Source organism: Eubalaena glacialis, chromosome 6, assembly GCF_028564815.1.
Source record: "Eubalaena glacialis isolate mEubGla1 chromosome 6, mEubGla1.1.hap2.+ XY, whole genome shotgun sequence".
Taxonomy (NCBI): domain Eukaryota; kingdom Metazoa; phylum Chordata; class Mammalia; order Artiodactyla; family Balaenidae; genus Eubalaena; species Eubalaena glacialis.
Window position 1 is genome coordinate 131,320,171 of NC_083721.1, and position 22,455 is coordinate 131,342,625.

Here is a 22,455-nt window from a genome sequence, read left to right on the forward strand (position 1 = left end):
GTGATTAAACATCATCTTCAAAAACAGATGGCAATGATCTAAATACCCCAAATGGAGGATGATTTAATACATCATGGGATATCATCATGGCAGGTCAGGAGTTCAGCTATTAAAATGAGAATTAGGATATATACAAACTTGTTCGCTGCATCACGGGTTGTAGTGGCAAAAGACTGGAAAGCACAGAATATACCTATTTATGGGGGATGGTTACATATACTTTGGCACACCCATATATTGGCTTGTTATGCATGTTCTTTAACAACGAGGTAGATCCATATGTACTGACATGAACAGGTGTTCACAATAGCAATACCCAGCGAAGGTGAGCAAGGTACAAAGCAGTAAGCACAGTACAGTCCCAGCTGTGACTCTGAGTACTGGCATCACACGATGACTGGAAGATTAAATGCCAGACTTGCCAAAGGAAACCTCCTGAGTGGTGTGGGGAGAATGGAGAACGGGTACTTCTTACTTTATATACTTCTGTGTTGTTCGAATTTTTTAACAAGCTTGACTTACATGGTTTTAAAACGTAGTATAAAATGAGGGTCTGGGGGAGGGATAAATTAGGAGTTTGGGATTAACATATACACACTACTATATATAAAACAGATAACCAACAAGGACCTACTGTATAGCACAAGGAACTATATTCAGTGTCTTGTAATAACCTATAATGGAAAAGAATCTGAAAAAGAATAGATTTATATACATATATATATATATATATGTATAACTGAATTGCTTTGCTGAACACCTGAAACTAACACAACATTGTAAAGCAACTATACTTCAATTAAAAAATAAATAAAGACCCCAAAAAAGTAGTATAAAATGGTAATCAGCAAATCTACATGGAAAATGTTGTGGATGTGATATTTGTGAAAAAGCAGACTCAAAGTGTATATATAAGTCAACAACAACATGTGTCTACACAAAGGCTAACAGCCCTTTAGAGGGCGATTTGGAAACAGCAGTCAAAATTCAAATGTGTATGCCTTTGACCCAGCAACTCTACTTCCAGGAATTTATCCTTCAAATATACCAGCAAATGATCTATGCCCAAGGTAATTAATGAAAGCATTGGCTGTAATAGCAAAATATTGGGACAAAAAACTATATACCCATCAATAGGGAGCTAGTTGAATTAGTTATATATACATACAGTGGAATACTACGTAGCTACAAAGAAGGATGAAAAAGTTCTTTTTAGATATGGAAAAATCTACAAGATATGTAAAGTGAAAAAGACAAGATCCAGAACCGTGCATGGAGTGTGCTAACATTTGTGCTAAAAGGAAGGGAAATATAGAAAAGTATATTCCCATTTACTTGTAAATGTATTGAGAAGTCTTTAGAAGGATATACAAAAAGCTAATACCTCTGGGGGAGGGGTAGGAATTACATGGATGAGGAAGAGGAGGAGGAAGGCGGTTTCACAGGTACCTTATCATATTTTTTGAACTATATAAATGTACCAAATATTCAAAACGATAATTTTTTAAAAACTAAAAAGTTATACACAAATGTCACTCGTGGTGTTTGTGTGCCAGAATCATGGGATGTGGGGTTTTGTTTTATTTCTTTTCACTGCAGGCTTTTAAACCATAAAAAATTCAAGGGAAAAAATTAAGTCAAACAAGAGGATTCTACAGACTTTCCATAAGGCCCCTCCCAGCTGCGCGCGGCCGTGCTACACGGCGGGCTACGTCCACACGAGGTCCGACGCTCAGGCCCCGGCTGCCTCACCTGCACCCCGCCCTGATACACAGGCAGCTGCCACCGGGTCAACCAGCCTTGCAACGTCTGGCCTCAGGCCTCGGGAGCTTTCAGGGAAAAGTGTTCTAGACAGCTGCCAAGTGACCCCTGCCCAGCCCCAGGGTGGACTCTCTTCAGGGGGGATTAGAACGCAGAACAATTTCAGCACAGGATCCACCCAGCCTGGGGGAGCAGGTCAGGGAAACCGAGGGGATACTCAGAACCAGAGGAAGCAGCAAGCAATGAGCATCCCCCAGGAGGGGCAGACAGGCGGCCTTACCTTGCACCTTGACACATTCTGTCTGGCTGAAGGCACTGTGCCTCCCGATGGCCTTCACGAACGTCCGGACCTTCACGCAGTGTGCAGCCCCTGGCTCCATGGTTTCCAGGTGCACCAGAATGCCCCCGTGCCTCACCATCTTGACGTGTTCCTTTAGGAAAACAGAAAACAGTTACACTCTGGGGGAAGCAGGACACAAAAGAGGGAGAAGGAGGGAAGGGAAGTTGTAAATATTTCCTTTCCAGGATGCGTACAGAATGTTCCTCTCATTCATTCATTTATTCATTCACTCGTTCTTAAATATTTATTTATTTATTTATTTATTTATTTATTTATTTATTTAGCACCTACTGTGTGCCAGGCACTGGTGTAAGCACTGAACAAAACAGGGACACAGCATTGAACAAAACAAAGTTCCTGCTCTCGTGGAGCTTTTGGGGGGTAAGACAGACCATATATAACACACATCAGGTGGTGATGAGGGTTATGAAGAAAAATGAAGCAGGGCAAAGAGGTAGAGAGTGATGAGGAGACACCAGAACAGTGATTAGGGAAGACCTCTCTGATAGGGTAATATTTGGACAGAGACCTGAAGGTCAGAAATCTGACTGGGGGCTTGGCCTGGCCACTGCTGCCAGGGGGATCAGTGCACAGAAACACTGGAGCCTGTGGGCAGTGCCTCCTCACACTTCCATCCATCCACTGTCTGTCCATCCATCTGCACGACCCTCCACCCCCACTCACCCCCTGAGGGCTGTGCTCCGCGTCTGAACCTGTGGGGACTTGTCTGGGCCAGGGCCAGGTGGCTCAGGGCACGTGCTCCTCTCCCAGCACCGGCTCTACACCTCCCAAAGAATCCTAGGGATCTGCATGCTCCCGGCCAGCTCAGGCCCTGATCAGTCCCCCACATGACTCCCTCCGCCTGGCAATGCCACCTCCTACCACTGGGCCCTGACCCAGTAGGAATAAATGCTGGAAACCATGGCTGTTGCCTGTTCCACCTACACATACCACCTTCCAGGGGAAGCTACCCAGCCCACAGTCCCCGTTGAGTAGGTGGTAGGGCACATGACCTGTCCCTCAGACACTGGCATTATTAGTTCAGGGGTACCCTTGGCCTGAAAAGGGTCTATCAGAGGCCAGCCAGCAACCGGCGACCCCTAAGCTTGGTCTGATAAGACAAGCAGGACCAGTCAGATTTCCTCTGCTAGGAACTGATCTTGGGGAACTGATACCTGCAGCTAGAAGCAGGGACCAAGGGGAGAGGACATGGTGAGGAGGAGTCAGGCCTGGTAAGGCACAGCCATAGGCATGTGCGGAAGGAGTGATGAGGGATCAGGGCCTGCAAGCAAGCTGGGGAGAGGGCCACGGAAAGAGTGAAATAGAGAGGACCCACTGGAGGGAACCAGGGACTCCACAGACAGGGGCCCCTGGGCAAGTGAGGCTGTGCTGCAGCCTGGCTCTGGGCCTGCTCTGATCATGGAGTCTGTGAGAGCCCCTTAGAGCACCATATTAATCCCTGCGGCAGAGCCTATTTTTCCTTGTGCTGACTCGAGTGGGCCTTGTCACCATTTCAGCTTGGACAGGCCTCCACATGTCTGCCCAAGCTCCATCCTTTCTGCTGCTGTGGCTGCAGGATGCTTGGCCACTCCCTCTGGGAGAGCTGACCTCCCACCCAGCCCAGCCCACAGCACCCATCCCACAGGGTAGGGCAGCGCCCCATCTAGGCATTCCGGGTGGCCCATTGGCTCAGAATTAGGGTTGTTTATCAGCCAGCTCCTGACTCTCTGCCCTGACTTCTGCACCCTGCCCAGATACACACCCTCGAGAGCCTTGTGCCAGCCTCATATGCTTTTGAAATCATCCAGCTGATCTGGAACACCCTGGTCTGCCGCCTGTAAACAGCAGGGAGAATGGCTGAGAAGACATGCTGATGAGGGAGAAGAAATGCATTGAAAAGGTATCATGGATCCAACTATGGCAGAGTTTAGTGCAAGGGGGCAGCCCTCATACTTTACCAAATGTGGCCTGAAACAGCTCCTAGCCAGGGTTTGGGTTGGACCAAGGCAGTCCTTTGAGGAAGAGGCTGCCGGGATTGTCAACCTACGCCCATCTCTCCTTTCCCACACTTCACCCAGGCCCGCTCATCCTCAGGCCACCCCAGACAGCAAGCACTGCAGGGGCTGGCTTTCCTCATCCAGCTCTTGGAGGTCTGTGACTGCTTCTCCAAAGTCTAACTCAAAGGCCAAGGGTGGAAGTCTCACCTTGGCACCAGGCTCTCTCTTCCAGTAGGCCACGAAGAACTCAAACTGTGGCCCCAGGTCTTCCAGCTTAATAACCAGGTGGAAGCCATCCTTGGTGATCTCCATCCCAGGTGGGGTGAGGATGGCTGTTGGAAAGACAAGGAGAGAATCAAAGCCAGCCCCGGACAGGACTGAGTTTTGTCCAGGGAGACCATGACCAAGCCATCAGTAGAAACATGTCAGGCTCATGGAAGGGGAGGGGTTTGGATATGGCTTCGCAGTGTGCAGAGGCGTGTACACTGATCCTCTCCTGTACTCAGCAGGTGCTCAGTAGACACTTTTTGAATGATGAGCAAATGAAAAAAACCAACGACAACAACTTATTACAATTCGCATAGATCAGTTATATATACCGGCTGCTGCTAACTCTCAAACATCAGCAAATCAGCAGCCTGTGGATGGGTTGGCCTTTCTATTCTCAGTTCAAGGATTCTTCAATCTCATATCCTTAATGGGAGATGTTGGAAAATCAGAGGGTTTTACAAATTCCAATAATCAGCTCTAGAAATTTACAGCATAAGCACAAGCACCATCCTTCATATTACTGGATCCCAAACAGAGAGGCCAGCAGCCCCCATGGATACTTTCCTATCAGGAGACCAAGAACAGAAGGGCCCACACAGACAATCTTTAGTCCCTGGTTACTGATGATGGATCCAGACTTGCCTCTCAGATCCAGACGCTGCAGGACCAGAGGGGCCACCGCAATTGCTGGCCTTGGCTTGGCAAGTTTAGCAGAGTGTGTTCTGGGCTACATCCTCCTGCACTGGGGTCAGTGGACACTCAAAAGAAAGGCAGTTCCTGCAGGGAGTTTTCAGAGAACAAAGTATTTCCTGGCATTTGAAGAGCTGCCTGGAAAAGGAACATGAGGACTTGGAAAGTCAGGGACCAACTGTACAAAACATACCCAGTTCAGAGGCTTCATATGAGCACACAGCACCACTAGAACTGGGCCTGAAACACCTCCAGTAGGGAAAGAGCTGTTTGACTCCTCCAGTTTTAAGTTAAACATGATTAGAATTGGATCCCCTGACCTCTATCTATGTTGAGAATAGAATTAGACAAAATGACCTAATGTCATTTCAGTTCAGAGAATTTTTCGACAAAGTTGGGACAGGAACTTCTGTCCTATGTACTCTACAAACTTATCTCATTTAATCCATCCAGCAAGCTTAAGAAGGTAAATACTGTTCCTATCATACAGATAATGTAACAGCCTCAGAGAGGTTGAGTGACTTTCCCAGAATCACACAATTAATGGCCAGAATTTGAGTCCATGTCTTTCCACGTTTCTAGACTCTGCTGTGGGGTGTTTTTTAACTCCCAATGAACAGGATGCACATAGATCGTTTAAATCAGACTCTAGGCTTGGGCCCTGGAGACAAGTGGTTCTAAAGCTCCCCTGTGACATGAATTCATATAATTGAGGTTAAGAACCTCTGCTCTCAACAGGCTTCCCTTTAAGAGTAGGAGATCCTTTTCAAGAGAGCCTTAAAATAAGATTTTTCATAAGTCTGGGGAGAAGTCAGCGTGGCCTTTTTCAAAGGCCAAAGAACAGACGTAATGCCCTTGAGAGTCTCGATTCCATCCCAACTCTGCAGCTAACTTCACCTGCACGGGGACCACACAGGAGCAGCTTCTGGGGCAGGTACAGAGACTCCCTTCCGCAGCTCCTCCTGCAGTGGCCCTTTTCCTGTTTATATCGGCCTTCTCAAGCACAAGTTGCTACTGCACACACCCGCCCCCATAGCTTTGTAGGCACTCCCTCAATCTCCAAATGCCCCATGCCTTCCTTTCCAACAGTTGCCAGCCCCCAGCAATGACCTTGGCTGGAGCCCGTGCTTCCAGGAGCCGGAGGGAGGTGGTGCTGGGTGCTGCCCAGGCGCTGCAGGCAGAGGCAAAGCTGCACTACCCTCCAGCGCCCCTCAGGCTTCCCCAGGGCCTGCAATGGGACCCCACTGCCCCCACCGTATCCTCCCGGTGCTTAGAGAAAGAGACTGGGAAGGGGAGCCCACATTCTGTACCAAAATTCCTATTGATATCCATTCCAATGGTCCCACTGCTGCCCCCAGCTCTTCCCTCCTTCCTCTGCTCTCTGGCTCTCAGCTCTGGGCATCCCTAGGGTAATTAATATTAATATTTACTAATAGCTGAGTGCTATGATAAGACAGCACCGCCCTGAGACTTTGCACTTTTCATCTCGCCCACAACTACCCAGTGAGGCAAACTGTTGCCCTTCTTACAGATGAGGACTCAAGGGGCTGAGCTGGGATTTCAACCCCCCCTGCCTGACTCTGGAAGGCCAACTTCCCCTTCAAATTCACCTTCCTCAGCCCCTTCCAGCGTGGGCTCCTTCACCTTCTAACCGTCCTAATTTCTACCCAATCTCATATACTCCTCAGTAACCTTTGACTCATTCCATTACTATAGATGCTGCCCCAAACCTTCCTTTGTCCTCACTCCCAGCAGAGGGTCACCTGCCACACCAAGAAAACAGGTCACCGAAGGCCTTTCCCTTGCCTCTCCTGCATGTCCCAACTGGTCACGTTATCATCCACACCTGCCCTGCCCCTTCCCGCCTCCATTCAACCCTCCAGCTGGCAGCCTCTCCACCATCACCATGGCGCCATGAAGCCACTTTCTCAAGGACCCATTTAGGGGCCTCCTTCAGGCCCAGCAGCAGCTCATCTGCTCTCCCCTCCATGACCCTCTCCCCGCCCAGCACCTACTAGTGCCTTTCCCTCCATCCTCTTTTTAAACCTAAGGTTTCCCAGGAGCCTATCCTGGCTTCTCTTTGTCCTCATGTCTTGTCCCTGGACATCTCACCTGCTCTCAAGCCACTAGCTATTAATTTTGTGTTGTGTGTCTGACATTGACCTGTCTGAGCCCCAGGGCCTGATTTCCAACTGCTAATCAGACATCCGTGGCATGATATCCTATAGGAATCTCAATCTCAAAGAGCCCAAATCCAGCAACAACTCTTATTCCTCAGACCAGTAGCTCCTCCTGGGTTCTCTTCCTTGGGTGACACTCCCACTAACCCCGTCTGGAAGATGGATGCCACCATTATCTCCCCCCACTCTGTCTCCCAGTAACTGGTCCCCGAGCGCTGTCCTTTCTAACTCAGCAATGTCTCTAGAATTTGTCCTCTTCTTCCCATCCCTTCCCCAGTTCTGGGACCAGGACCCACCTTGGCTCAGCTGGAGTGTTACAACGCCGTCCTCACTGTTCACCTGCCCTGAAGGCTTGTCCTACTCCAGTTCACTTTTCACACCGCAGCCAGAGTGATTGTTCTGTAAGACAGACCTGGCCTAGACCCTCTCTTCTTCTGTGACCCTCCTCTACCAATTTGATCAGGCTTTATGTCAAAGCCCTTCACCATGTGACCAGCTGCTTCCTCACCCCCAGCATCCAGACCCTGCTCCTGCTGTTCCCCCCACACACCCTTCTACACGCTGGTCATTATTTGCACTCTGCCGTATTTGGTCACCAATCTGGATTCTTCCCTTACTCTTTCTCAATTATTTTCCAGGTTCTATTGCTATAGAAAAGTTATTTATTTCCAAAGGACTGTTTCTGGTCCCTCTGATCATGTATAGACCCTATTGCACGAAGAAGATGCTCACACAGCAACAAAGATGGGGTTAGTGAGGCCCCAGATGGGAGGCAGTGTAAGGTTTATGAGGCACTACCAGGGTAGGAGAGGCCGTCCTAGCCCCATCTCCCCACTCCCAGAGCAGTTTTCCTTCCAGAGACAGGACTGACTTCCAAAGTCTCTTTCAAAATGAGAGAGAGGGCCTGTGGGAAGCAGCTGGCTTTTTTAAATGGACCCGTTAGGGTTGTTGATGTCCACAGTACTCTGGCTTTGCAAGACTAACCTGATGCTGAAAAGAATCCCGACAGTCTCAGTGAGCATGGTTCCTGAAGGGGAGGTTGCTGGGGGCAGGGGAGTGAGGAGAGAAGAGCCTTACTTGAGTTTCGATTAAAGGGGTGCTTCAGCGTGCTCCAGGCTGAGGTCAGTGAGCCCAGGGTGGCCCTGACCCGGAGGCTGTACGGTACAGTGGCAGTGATGTCATCAGTGATGTCACACTCGGGCCCTTGGGTGGGCGAGCACCAGCTGCTGGGGATCCAGATGTGGCTCATGTACAGGCTCTCGTACTCTCTGGCCAAAGAGAGGAGGGGACAGCGTCACACCAGCCCCTTCTACCCAGGCTCAATGATGGTTTCAAGTAACTGTCGCATCCACTGACTTTTTATGGGTCAGGAAAACAAGCATTTGCTCCATACTCCAGTTTCTCCCCTCTCCTCCCTCACCGACCATCCTTTCCTCCTTACTCCTTCTCACCAGACAAGGGAGACCCAAGCATAAACCCCACTCTGTCCCAGTCTCTCCATCTGCACGCTCACCACCCCAGTCTCAGCCACTGTCATCCCTTGCCTTGCTGTGTGTCTCCTGACTGATTTTCCTGCTTCCCTTCCTGCCAGTCTTCAAACCATTCATCACTCAGCAGAGCATAACATTTGTCTCCTTAGTGGCTTCCAAAGAGTCTAGAATGGAATCCAAACTCTCTCCCATGGCCTACAAGACTCTCTGGCCTTCTCACTACACCCCTAAACGTGATGCTCCCTCCACACAGGCCTCCTCGCCCTCCCTCCGACAGGCTGTCACGTTCGCTGTGCCTCAAATGCTCTGCCCCTGCATTCCCATTGGCTGCCTGCTCCTGTCCTTCAGGTATTGGCTTAAATATCACATCCTCAGACAGACCTTCCCCGACCATCTGATAAAAAGCTGCCACAGAGTCAACTCTCTGTTGCATCAGCCTTTTAGCTTCCTCCTAGAGATGATTTCTATCTGAACTTACCTACAGCAATGCTGCCTGATAGAACTTTCCGTGTTGGTGGAAATGTTCTGTATCCATGTTGTTCTATATGGTAGCTACTAGCCGCATGTGGCTATTAAGAACTTGAAATGTGGCTCGTATGACTGGGAAAGAGACATTTTAATTTAATTTAATTTAACTTTGATTAATTTAAATTTAAATAGCTGTCTGTGTCTAGTGGCTACCACACTGGACAGTGCAGACCTCATGTACTTATTTCTTTACCTTTTTACTGTCTCCTCCTCTAAATGTAAGCTCCCTCTGTCCAGAAGCTTTGTCGACTGTACCCGTGAGCCTAAGAGAATGTCTGCACATGTAGCTGTTCAATTTGTATAAATTGTTAATGAAATATATTGAGCACCTTCTGTGTCCCTGTCACTCCTTGACAGCTCCAAGGGCCTGGACACCTGGAGAAGGGCCAGCTGACCTATAGGATCACAATTTGTTTTGGCTTCTAGGGGCAAGCACACAGTCAGGAAAACTGAGGTCTCCCCCACCCCCAAAGGATCTGAGTCCCCAGTGATTTCCCCACCTCAAGTCAGAGGCAAACTTGTTCCTTCTTAAAATTTTCTTCAGCATTAGACAATTGACTCACTGTTGGAAAGAAGCTTCACCAAAAAGTGTTTATACATGTTTGTGTTCCCAGGGAGTTCACTGTCAAATCCATGGGACAATTTCCCTTGTTGCTTCAACTCTCTCAGTGCCCATGCAGACAGAGGATGCAGATCATGGGAAATAACCTCTCCCTGGGCTCACAAAGCTTCCTTGAGCTCCGGAATGAAGGTTGTGATTCCTGGAGAGGAATCAACTAATGTCTGAAAGAGAAAAACTGGGGGAAAAAAAAAAACACACCAAAAAACCAAAAAACAAAACTCACCCTTGGTACTCGACAGAATAGTGTATTATTTCTTCAGGCACAATCACTGGGCTCCACGTCAAGACATGCTTCATGTTGGTTGATTGTACAGAGAGGTTCTGAGGGGCAGGCAGAACAGCCACTCCATCTGGGACCAAGGCAGATAGACAGGCTGACAGGTAAGCTCAGGGGTCTGGCATCGGGGGAAATGCCACAGCTTCAAGTTAGTTTCTAATGAAAAGCCAAACATGCTTAGGAACTAGAAACAACTCTAATGTCACCATACTTGTGTTCATGCTAAATTTTTGCTATCATCATAGTAATTCTGCCTTTGGTGATTGAATGGCATGTTAATATTAATAATAATAATGGCTAATATTATTGAGCACTTACCATGCTCTATCTAGGCCGTGTGCTAGGTTGTCACACGACTATCTCATTTAATCCTCATGACCATACTGGGAGGTAAGGACCATTAGTTTCCCTGTTGTACAAATGAGAAAACTGAAGCACATTATGTGCAACCCTTATGTCATGTTGATCTAGATGCAGGCCTTGACTCTGCCACTTATTATGTGACCTAAAGCAAGTTGCGTAAACCTGAGCCCCCCACCCCTATATGGCAAACCCATACCGGCTCCTGTCAGCTTCTCATCACCACCCTCTCCTGCTACTGCCATCCTCAGGTACCAAAGCAATTCGTTTGTGTCCCCAAGAAGGCCAAACAGGGCGCAGCTGCCATCTGGGAAGTGCAGGCTCAGGTCTGCCGTGGAAGGAGTCCAGTGCAGAAAGGCACCAAGCCAGCTCGGAGGCTCCGCCCCAGGCAGCCTGCAGCCCTCTGAGCCAGCCGAGATTCAAGCACCTGCTCACACAGCTGTGTGCTCAGAGTGTGCACACAGTGGGTCTACAGTTTGCACACAGAATCAAAGAGGCCTGTGAAGCTGAACCTGCCCTCTTAAGGACTTTGCAGCCCCAGGGCTCATCCTTGCATGTAACCCAGGGTGCAGTCTGGATCTTCCGCTATGGTCTTCCCCTCCGACTTTCACACACTCTTCTTTTAATGCCCAACACCTGCCTCCCTTTGCTGTTACAGTTGCAGTGATAATATCGACAGCATGGTGTGTGTGAGGCTGGGACCCTCGCCTGGGACTTTTCATCTGTGTGCCTGTCTCCAGATTGGCACCTGCTGTTCGTTATCCAGCGCTGTAACCACGAGAGGATGGGTGCTGCCAGGGACACCCCACCCGGTGCCCTTGCTTCTTCTCTAATGTAGGACCCTGGTGATGCATCCCGATCTCACTCTCAGCATCCACGGCCTGCCCTGTGAAGAAACACCTAGGGTACCCACAAGGGAGGCTTCCTGCCGTCCCCACCTTTAAACTTGTAATCACCCAAGGGATGAAAAGGAAAAGAGCCAGCTGCAGTGAGGTCACATGGGAGGGTGGAGTGTGGTGCTCTCTGACATCCTTCCTCTGGTAAAGTAGACAAAACATTTCCCTAGTCAGATGTGTGAAGATTATAAAGCTATGTAAATATAAAGCTCTAATTCATAATTCTAAAACTCTCAAAAATGAAATCTCCTGGCCCAGATGATTACACTGGAGAATACTATGAAATAGTTAAAGAGAAATTAACACCAATTTTATACAATCTCTTCAAAAAAATAGAAGAGGAAAAAGCACTGTCCAACTAATTTATGAGGCCAGTATTACCCTGATACCAAAATCAGGTAAAGGTAGTATGTATTTAAAAAAACAAAAGACTACAGATCAATATATCTCATGCACTTAAATGCCAAAATCTTCAACAAAATACTAGCAATCCAAATTCAATAATGTATAAAAAGGATTATGCACCATGATCAAGTGGAATTTATTCCAGTTATGCAAGGCTGGTTCAATATTTGAAAATCAATTAATGTAATCCACTGCATGAACAAACTAAAGAAGAAAAATCATACAATCATATCAGTTGACACTGAAAAAGCATTTACAAAATTCAACATCCATTCATGATTTAAAAACAGAAAACAACAACAACAAAAAACCTCTCTTCGAGTCAAGAACATTAGGGAGTTACCTCAATTTGATAATGACCATCTATAAAAAACCTACAGTTAACATCTTATTCGATGGTGAAAGACTGAATTCTTTCCCCCTAAAATCAAGAACAAGGCAAGGGTGCTCACCCTCATCACTTTTACTCGACATTGTACTAGAAGTTCTAGCAGCTGTAATAAGGCAAACAAAGGAAGTAAAAGGCATTACAGATTGGAAAAGAAGTAATTAATCTCCCCCTATTTGCACGCTACGTAGGAAATCCCACAGAATCTACCAAAAAACCTCCTAAAACTAATAGTGAGTTCAGCAAGTTCATAGGATACAAGATAAACATTAAAAATTAGTTGTACTTTTAAATACTAGCAATGAACACTTATACACAGAAATTTAAAATATTATTTACAATCATTCCCTCCCCCAAAAGAAAAACTCAGGTGTAAATCTAACGAAACATATCTAGGATTTGTATGGGGAAAACTCCACAATGCTGGTGAAAGATTTCAAAGAAAATATAAATAGATGGAGAGACATACTGTGCTCATGAATCGGACAATTTGACATAGTTAAAATGGTAATTCTCCCCAAATTGATATACAGGATTAACGTGATTCCTATCAAAATCCCAGCAAGGTTTTTTGTAGATATATACCAGCTTTTTCTAAAATTTATAAGCAAAGGCAAAGGAACGAGAATAACTGAAACAACTGTGAAAAAGAATAAAGTGAGAGAAATCAATCTACCCAATTTTAAGACTTACAGTAATGAAGATTGTGTGGTATTGACAAAGAAATAGACATATAGATTGATGAAACAATATAGACGTCCCAGAAATAGACCCACACAATGCTCAACTGATTTTTGGCAAAGGTACAAAAACAATTCAATGAAGGAAGGAGAGCCTTTTCAACAAATAATATTAGAGCAATTGGATGTTTGCAGGCAAATAAAAAACCTCAACCTAAATCTCACACCTTATGCAAAAATTAACTCAAAGTGGACCATAGACTTAATGCAAAATATGAAACTCTGAACTTTTAGGAAAAAACATAGGAGAAAATCTTCAGAGCTAGACAAAGATTTCTTAGACTTGACACCAAAAGCAAGATCCATAAAAGGAAACATTTATAAATGGGCATCATCAAACTTAAAATATCTTGCTCTGCAAAAGACCCTGTTAAGAGGATGAAAATACAAGATACAGACTGGGAGAAAGTATTTGCAAACTATATATCGCACAAAGGATTCATATCTAGAATATATATACAAAGAATACTCAAAACCCTACAGTAGAAAAGCAAACAATTCAATTAGAAAATGGGCAAAAGACATGAAGAGTCATTTCACCAAAAAGCACATACAGATGGCAAATGAGCACATGAAAAGATGTTCAATATCGTTAGCTATTAGGGAAATGCAAATTAAAACTTCCGTGAGATAGCACCACACAGCCATCAGAATGACTAAAAATTTTTAAAGTAACAATACCAGACCCTGGTGAGGATGCAGGGAAAGTCATTCATACATCGCTGGTGGGAATATAAAGTGGTACAGCCACTCTGGAAGATAGTTCAGCAGTTTCTTGTGAAACTAAACTTGTAATTACTATACAGCCCACCAATTGCACTCTTGGGCATTTATCCCAAAGTAGTAAAAATTTATATCACACAAGATCTGCACAACAATGTCTATAAACAAACTGGAATCAGCCCAGATGCCCACAGGTGAATGGTTAAACAAATTATGGTATATCCAATAAAAAGGAACAAACTATCACTACATAAAACAATCTGGATGAATCTCTAGGAAATTATGCCAAGTGAAAAAACCCAACCCCCCAAAAGTTACATACTGTATGATTCTATTTTTATAACATTTTGAAATGGCAAAATTTTAGAAATGGAGAACAGATTAATGGTTGCCAGGGGTTAGGAACAGTGGGGAAAGGCACAGTAGGCGGAGGTTCTAAAAAGGCAACAGGAGTATCGTTGTGATACTGGAACTGTTCAGTATCTTGACTGTGGTGATAAATACACAAACCTATTACACACACACACACACACACACACACACACACTCGAACGAATGCAAGTAAAGCTGGGGAAATCTGAATTAAGACAGGTGGATTGTATCAATGATGTCAATATCCTGGTTGTGATATTATACTATTGTTTTGCGAAATACCATTGGGGAAACTGGGCTTTCTGTATTATTTCTTATAACTGCATATAAATCTAGAATTACCTCAACAAAATTTCATTTAAAAAATACAAACAGGGCTTCCCTGGTGGCGCGGTGGTTGAGAATCTGCCTGCCAATGCAGGGGACACGGGTTCGAGCCCTGGCCTGGGAGGATCCCACATGCCGCGGAGCAACTAGGCCCGTGAGCCACAGCTACTGAGCCTGCGCGTCTGGAGCCTGTGCTCCGCAACAAGAGAGGCCGCGATAGTGAGAGGCCCGCGCACCGTGATGAAGAGTGGCCCCCACTTGCCACAACTAGAGAAAGCCCTCGCAAAAAAAAAAAAAAAAAAAAAATACAAACATAGTGTCATCACACCTAAAAAATTAGCATTAATTCTGATTATCTGCATGACAGGATACATTTTAAAAGACCATGATAGGATAAATTCAAACAGGATGAAATGCACCTAGGAGTAAAGTAAAGTTGTAGAATTAGGTGCAGTCAATTAAATCAGTGAGGGACACCTGTTTAGGGTGGGAGACCTAACGATTAGGTGTCCTAAAGCCCAGGGCACTCATCAAGGCTTTAAGCGACATACTCTGAGGTTGAGTTTCTGGGTATATCTTTCTTCATGAGGGGCACACAGGCAGGACAACAGCAAGAGATGTCCCAAAATTTAGGTGGCTCCATTATGTTATGCAGCAGTTTGCACTTGTGTAACTGTCTTCTCCTACCTGTGAAGTTCCAAATCTAACTCCACTATGGGCAAAATACTCAGTTTCATTCCTGTCTTAAAATGAAAACTACTGCTTCTTTCTGAGCCCTGTAGGCAACATCTTCAATATCTTTATGCCATTTGTATCGTATATTCCAAATTCCTTTTTTGTTTCATTGTTGTTTACGTAGCACACATACACATTGGGAATGAGATGGAAAATCAGTAATGCCCATGAACTACTGATGCCAGGGGATGTTTAATTGGGTTACATAGAAAGCATGGTGGCCCTGCATGAGGAAAGATCCATTTTATGCTAGGACACTAAATAGGGAAGTCTATTTTCAGCTCAGACTCCAAGCTGAAAGTGACTCCTTTCACCTATGAAGTGTTTCATAGGTGAAACCCCTCCAGTTGTTAGACAAGGCTCACTGTGGTCCTGAGAACACAATTCAGTGGAGAAAAAGAAAACTTTGTTATCCACCCACCATTCTCATTAACAAGAAATGTCGTCTACCAGCCAGGAGTAATGTGTATTGAAGTCAAGTCTCTGAAGAAACCAGTTAATAGAGACTCTTCCTGATGTGAATGAGCAAATGCAAAAACAAAGAATGCACTCGAGGCGGGAGGGGAGAGTAAGCTTACAGTGTGAACAGGAAAGACATATGGGCCGCAGCGAGAAGGGTGCAAAATTGGGAATAATTATTTCCTCAGCCACACTGGATGAGAATTCTCAACGGAGCTAGACCAAGATATTGGAATATCTTGTGTATAATTGTTTGGCTCCTTGTGAATAGTTATGCTCCTGTTACTGTAGAGAATTGTTCTTGTTCTAGCAGTCTGACTCCAGTATCTCAAGAAGGCCCACTGGGTGGAGCCTCTTGGGTGTTTCCAACAGAGACTTGAGCCAGGTGACTGTGACTATTTAAGATTCTGGTGCTCAGTGTGGCAGAAAGTAGCTAAGCAACATTTTTTGCATAGAGCTGCATTCACAAAGCTGATTCCTCTTTCTTGTGGCCTATTAGTATTCTATTGCTGCTGTAACAAATTCCCGCAAATGTAGTATCTGAAAACAACACAGATTTATTATTTTCCAGTTCCATAGGTCAGAAATCTGATACAGGTCTAACTGGGCTAAAATCAAGGTGTTGGCAGGACTGCAGGCTCCAGGGGAGACTGTTTTCTTGCCATTCCCAGCTGCTGGTGGCCACCCGCCTTCTTGAGCATGGCTCCTCCTTCCTCCATCTTTAAAGCCAACAATGGCTGATTGAGTCCCTTTCATGCTTCAAATTTCTCCTGCCTCTTTTTCTGTCCTCCCATCTCTCTCTCAGTGCATCCAGGAAAGGTTCTCAGCTTTGAAGGACTCATGTGATTAGATTGGGCCCACACTGATAATCCAGGATAATCTCCTAATCTCAAAATCCCATAACATTAATCACATCTTTAAAATCCCTCTTTCCATAAGAGGTAACGTATCCACAGGTTCCAGGAATTAGAACATGGATGTCTTTGGGGGACCATCATTCTGACTACCCCATGGGGCTTGCACTTCAGGGGATATTGATACCATGAACTGACACGATAGCCTAAAATGTCTCCCTCGAATACAGTAAATTATTTCAAGAGAATCCCCTTGTATGTGACCAGAAGAGGAAAAGAGCAAGGCTGAGCTAGGACATGGCTGCTAAACAGGTTGCTGGCATCACTCGCTGCCTAAGTAACTAGTGCCCACACCCCAGCTTCAAAAGGTATGCAAACCAATCCATGCCTCAGGAAAGTGATCTACTGCTTCAGGATCTTAAAGTATGGCCTTTGGATCAGCAGCATCACAATACCCAGGAGCTTATTAGAAATGCAGACTCTCAGGCTGCAACCTGTGTCCTACAGAACCAGAATGTGCATTTTAACAAGATCCCCCAGGTAATTCATAAGCATATTAAAGTTTGAGAAGCACTGGTATATAGAGTTCTAATTGTCTTCAACCTTGGCTGCCCATGAGAATCACTGGGGAGGTGGCTTTCTGTGGGTTTTTTTTTTAAGTTTTATTTTGAAATAATTTCAGACTTACAGAAGAGTTGCAAAAATAGTACAGAGGGCTTCCATATACCCTTCATTCAGCCTTCCAGATGTACATGACCATAGTACATATATGAAAAGGAAGATATTAACATTGGCCCAATATCAATAATGAAGCCTCAGTATTTATTCGAATTTCACCGATTTTTTCCCCTAAAGTCTTCCTTCCTTCCTTCCTGCCTTCCTTCCTTCCTTCCTTTTTTTTCAGAAACCAATCCAGGATCCCACATTTAGTTGTCATATCTATACTCAGTCTTCTTCAGTCTGTCCTCAATCTTTCCTTGACATTTTTTATGGGTACTGGTCAGTTGTTTTCTAGACTATTTCTCAGTTTTGGTTTATCTGATGTTTTTTCATGATTTGATTAAGGTTGTGCATTTTTGGCACATACTCACAGGGAATACATGATGTTGCTATGTCTTATTACTGGTGGTGTTAACCTTGACCACTTGGTTAAGGTGGTGTCTTCATTATAAAATGACCATTTTCCCCTTTATAATTAATAAGTAACTTAGGGGAGATACGGTGACACTATGCAAATATTCTTTCTCCCCCAACTTTCATCCATTAATTTTTGTGTTTATTGGTGGATATTACTTGCAACAATCATTGCTGTGATGTTTTAATTGTGATTTTCTATGTGTTAACTGGAATTCTGTAAGAAAGAGCTCTTCCTTCTCCACCATTTGTAATGGAAATTTATTTTATTCTATCGTTATTTATTTTGTTACTCAAATTGTTCCAGCTTTGGCCATTGGGAGCTTTCTTGGGTTTTGTGTCCTTTTGACTTACTCCCATCTCTCACTCTCTTTTTTCATGTTATTTTTATTAATAGACTTTTAATTTTTAGAATAATTTTAGATTTATAGGGAAAAAATGCAGACAGTAAGTACACAGAGTTCCTGTACACCCTTCACTCAGCTTCCCCTAATGCTAACATCTTATATAGTCACGATATATTTGTCAAAACTAAGAAACTAACATTGTACATTACTATTAACTAAACTCTAAACTTTATTTGGATTTTGCCAAATTTTCCACTAATGTCCTTTTCTCATTCCAGGATCTAATCCAGGATACTTGTTGCATTTTGGCCCCCATCCTTTTTTGAGCACTTCCTTCCTTCCCACAAGATGCTCCAAACTTCTATTTTCTCTTCCCAGTTACGGAATAAACCACTTCTCTAAGGAGCCCCACCCAGGAAGTTTTGAAAAATCCCAAAGACCAGGCAGCACCCTAGATTAGTTAAATCAGACCTCTGGCTGTGAAATCCTGGCATTTGTACTTTTAAAAGCTCTCCAGTTAATTCCAATGTGCACTTGAGATTGAGAACCACTGATCTAGACCTTACTTCAGGTAGCTGAAAAATAGTTAAAACTATGAACGATATATGATATCACTTATATGTGGAATCTAAAATATGACACAAATGAACCTATCTATGAAACAGAAATGGAATCATGCACATAGAGAACAGACTGATGGTTGCCAAGGGGGAGGGGGTTGGGAGAAGGGATGGAGTGGGAGGCTGGGGTTAGCAGATGTAAGCTTTTATGTATAGAATGGATAAACAACAGGTCCTACTGTGTAGCTCAGAGAACTATATTCAATATCATGGGATAAACCATAATGGAAAAGAATATAAAAAAGAATGTATATATATGTATAACTGAATCACTCTGCCATACAGTAGTAATTAACACATTATAAATCAACTATACTTCAATAAAAAAAAAAAAACTATGAATGATAAATCCCTAAAGACTTAGATGTATTTCCCAGCAGGTTCTTATGTTTCCTGAAGACAGGAAACACAGTTTTGTTCATATCTAACCAGCACCTAACCCAGAACGCGGCACACAGCAGGCGCTCAGAAATACAGAATGAATGAAAACGAAACAGGTGAACCAAGTCTTGGCTCCTTAGTGAAATTAGCCTCGGCCTGATTTTTTCCCCCAAATTCCTATCTCACATTAGACCTTTGTGCCATTCTGAGGTTTATGCCCACCACAAAGTCCCTGGGCACATTTCCCAGGCAGAACCCCTTGCATCTCCTCCCTGGAATCGCCATGCTGGCTTCCCCTCACTGGGTCTGCTGTCAGCTCCCCTCGTTTGGGTTCTGTTCTGCCACCTTTACCTCCAACAGCCCTTATAGCAAATGTGTCAGAAAACATAGCCACATCCTCTTTATTCCTTTTGCTTTGTCCCTCTAAACTTTTTCTGGCCTGCTTCGATGTCTCAGCTTCTTCTGCAGAGAAGTACAAAGGGCACAGGCTCTGTAGCCAGCAGAACCAGAGTCAAATCCCAGTTCTCCCACTTATTAGATATATACACTTGGGCAAATAGCTGAACCTCTCTGAGTCTCTATTTCCTATTGTATAAAATGGGGGTTATATCACCTACCTTGCAGGATTGGTGTGAGATGTCAAGAGAACATTTTTGCTAATCCAGAGCACAGTGTGCGGTCATAAATGGCAGTTCCGATGGTCATTGTTGCTGTTATTATTACTCTTATTATTATTATTATTGGTAGTGGGAATCAGTTTCCTGAATTACACACTATTATTTGAAAGGGACAGGGCAAGGCAAATAAATTCTGTAAAAGAGAGCAAGACCTCTACCCATCTGTCCCAAGGATCTAGAGTAAGTAGTAGAAGTTCATTTAGACATTGCAGAAATCACTGCAGGCTCCTACACAGTCCAGAGTAAATGGTCAAAATTGCATAAAGGCAACCTCAGCTAAAACAAATAACTGCTGACACCACCATCGGTTTGCATAACCAACAGATGAAAAGTAACATGGGGGTGGGCACACTTGCATCTTCAGAGTGCCCTTGTTTGCATAATCTCGTTTGACACCTCCCAACTGAAAGGTAGCTATTTTGACCATTTTGCAGATGAGGAAACTGAAGTGATAGCGATATATTCACTGAACGAGCAAGTGATAAAAGTCAAAACTCACACACAGGTCTTTCTCACTCTGACATCCTTGTGGCTTCTACCACTGGTGGGTTTTTTTGTTTTTTTGTTTTTTTTGGGTGGGTGGTGGAGGGGGACAGGGATGGTGGTTGTAGTTTATTGTTTGTTTTTGTTTTTATTTCCGTGTAAGTTTACAGGTGTCAGAAGAGTACTCACCTCCAGGTCTACTTGAAATAGGAGTTTTCAGGAAAAGGCTTAAAAGACTAGACTACCTCATTGAAGAAAATGTCAAATTAAAAAATGGGTGAAGGGGATCAAAAAAGTATAAATTTCCAGTTATAAAATAAATAAATCATGGGGATGTAATATATAGCATGGTGACTATAGTTACTGTACTGCATATTTGAAAGTTGCTAAGAAAGTAGATCTTAAAAGTCTTCATCACAAGAAGAAAAAATTTGTATGGTGACAGCTGTTAACTAGACTTATTACAGTGACCATTTCACAATACATACAAATATCAAATCATTATGTTGTACACCTGAAACTAATATAATGTCATATGTCAGTTATACCTCAATTAAAAAAAAAAAATCAGGAAAAATATGCTGGCCTTTCCGCTTCTCATTTGGCCACCCCGTCTTCTCCCTTTAGCTTAGTGGAGGAGTGTTTTCCTAGCAACTTGTTTGTGCCACCAACTAATCAATCAATCTAGTAACTAACCAATCAACTAACATGCTGAGCCTATGCTAGGGGCTGTGGGGACGCCAGGAAAGATGCATAGGCCCTGTCTTCAGGCCAGTGCCGGAAACAGAAATAACCCACTGAAACAGAGTACATGGGGTCAAGGATCAAAGGAGAGAGGTCTGGGAAGGGGCTGCAGGAGCAGGGACCCATCTGGCATGATGATGGGAGGACGGGTTTGGGATGGGCTAAGGACTGGAGAGGGAGCTTCTGAGGGAAAGAACAACAATAAAGACCAGGAGGAGGAAATGAGGGGGTGATGCGCCAGCTGTGAAGACAGCAGCCGCCTGTGGCCCCTACTTGTTTTCAAGGAGTAGTGAGAAATAGGATTGGGGCCTAAATATGGTGTGTCATGAAACAAACAGCAAATTTGCTCATCATGTGCTGAGACATAGAGTTGTGAAGGGTTTTGAGCTACACAGGCATAAATTTGATGTTTAAGTCAGCTCTAAACATTTGCTAATCACCTCGGCACTGATTTGTTACCTGATTTAAACTAACTAGAATAATTAGTTCTCAGTGTTAAAAAAAAGAAAGTACTCAAGACACCCACAGACACTGCAAAGTGCCTAGTACCTTGGTGTATTCAAATTAGAAATTTCTCTTAAATGTTATTTGACAGGAAGAAACATCAAAAGCGAAAGCTGCGATTTCAGAACAATAACATGTAGGTGCAAGCAGCCAGAAATGGAGCAGAGAAAATTATGTAATCTTACTGGCAGGCAAAATGTCCCAAACCAAATACTTTTAAAAATGGTATGGAGTACCTGACTGCTACCTTTTCTGAAGTGACCAGGAGAGAATTCCAATTTTCATAAGTCTTGTACCCAATATTAAGTGGCAAATTATGTCTTTTTATTCACATGTATTTTGTTAGAATCTTTACTTAAACCTGTCCGTACAGTGAACATCTCTGAGGCACACACAGAAAGACTGAGATAATAACTATGTTGTGGCTTTTAAAACTAAATAATAAGATAAATAACAAAATGCATGGATCTCTGCTAACCTTTAAACTATTTGTTCTGATGCTTTATCTTCCTAGATTGCTCTGTGGACATTAAGAGATTTCTAAACAGAATGCAGGCCTTTTCTTTGTGGGGACGGAGGATTAGGAGGTGAGAAACCTTTTCAAAAACAGACATAAGATGTTCTATGCATATATTGCAACCCCAAACCCTGGGAAAGTATTTTTCACCTTCTTAACCTATATTTGAGCCCCAGACTGTAGGCGGTATTCTGATTCATACTTACCCACGAGAAAACAAGGAATCAAGGCGTAGGAAAACCACATGATAAGACTTGTCTCGATTTCTTCTAGAACCATTGTGAGGGTCTCTGTTTGGCAGGCTCAGTTTGACCTGGAACATTGTTTCCTTCCAGAATGAAGCACTCTTTCCATATCAGCCATCCTTGCTTCGGAACGCAGAAATTGGAGCTGAGTCTGAGTCGCTGTAAAGCCTGAATTGTTCTGGAAAGAGGAGCCAGCCCAGACAGCTCAGGAGAGGCGGGCTGGGCAGCACCCTCCTTTCTGCCCAAACCCAGATGTTGCATCAGGGGGTGTGGCCTAGGAGAGTTCCAGAGAAAAGATAACTCTGGGAAGCTTAAGAATCTGCATGGGGGAGATACCTGGATCATAGGCTCTGCCCTGGGGGACCCTGGTAGTCTCCAGAGGCACCTCT

The 22,455-nt window shown here is 44.2% G+C and overlaps 1 protein-coding gene across 1 annotated transcript in view; it reads right to left on the bottom strand.

Annotated features, from left to right (window-relative positions):
* Positions 1-22,106, bottom strand: part of IL20RB (interleukin 20 receptor subunit beta) — a 29,072-nt gene extending 6,966 nt beyond the window's left edge. Inside the window, exons 1-5 of the mRNA XM_061194627.1 lie at positions 22,028-22,106; positions 10,102-10,228; positions 8,316-8,506; positions 4,306-4,430; positions 2,042-2,192 (exon numbers count right to left, since the gene is read on the bottom strand). Of these exons, the coding sequence (XP_061050610.1) occupies positions 2,042-2,192; positions 4,306-4,430; positions 8,316-8,506; positions 10,102-10,228; positions 22,028-22,100 (667 nt within the window). The 5' untranslated portion in view covers positions 22,101-22,106. The remainder of the gene's footprint in view (positions 1-2,041; positions 2,193-4,305; positions 4,431-8,315; positions 8,507-10,101; positions 10,229-22,027) is intronic.
* Between the last annotated feature and the right edge of the window lie 349 nt (positions 22,107-22,455).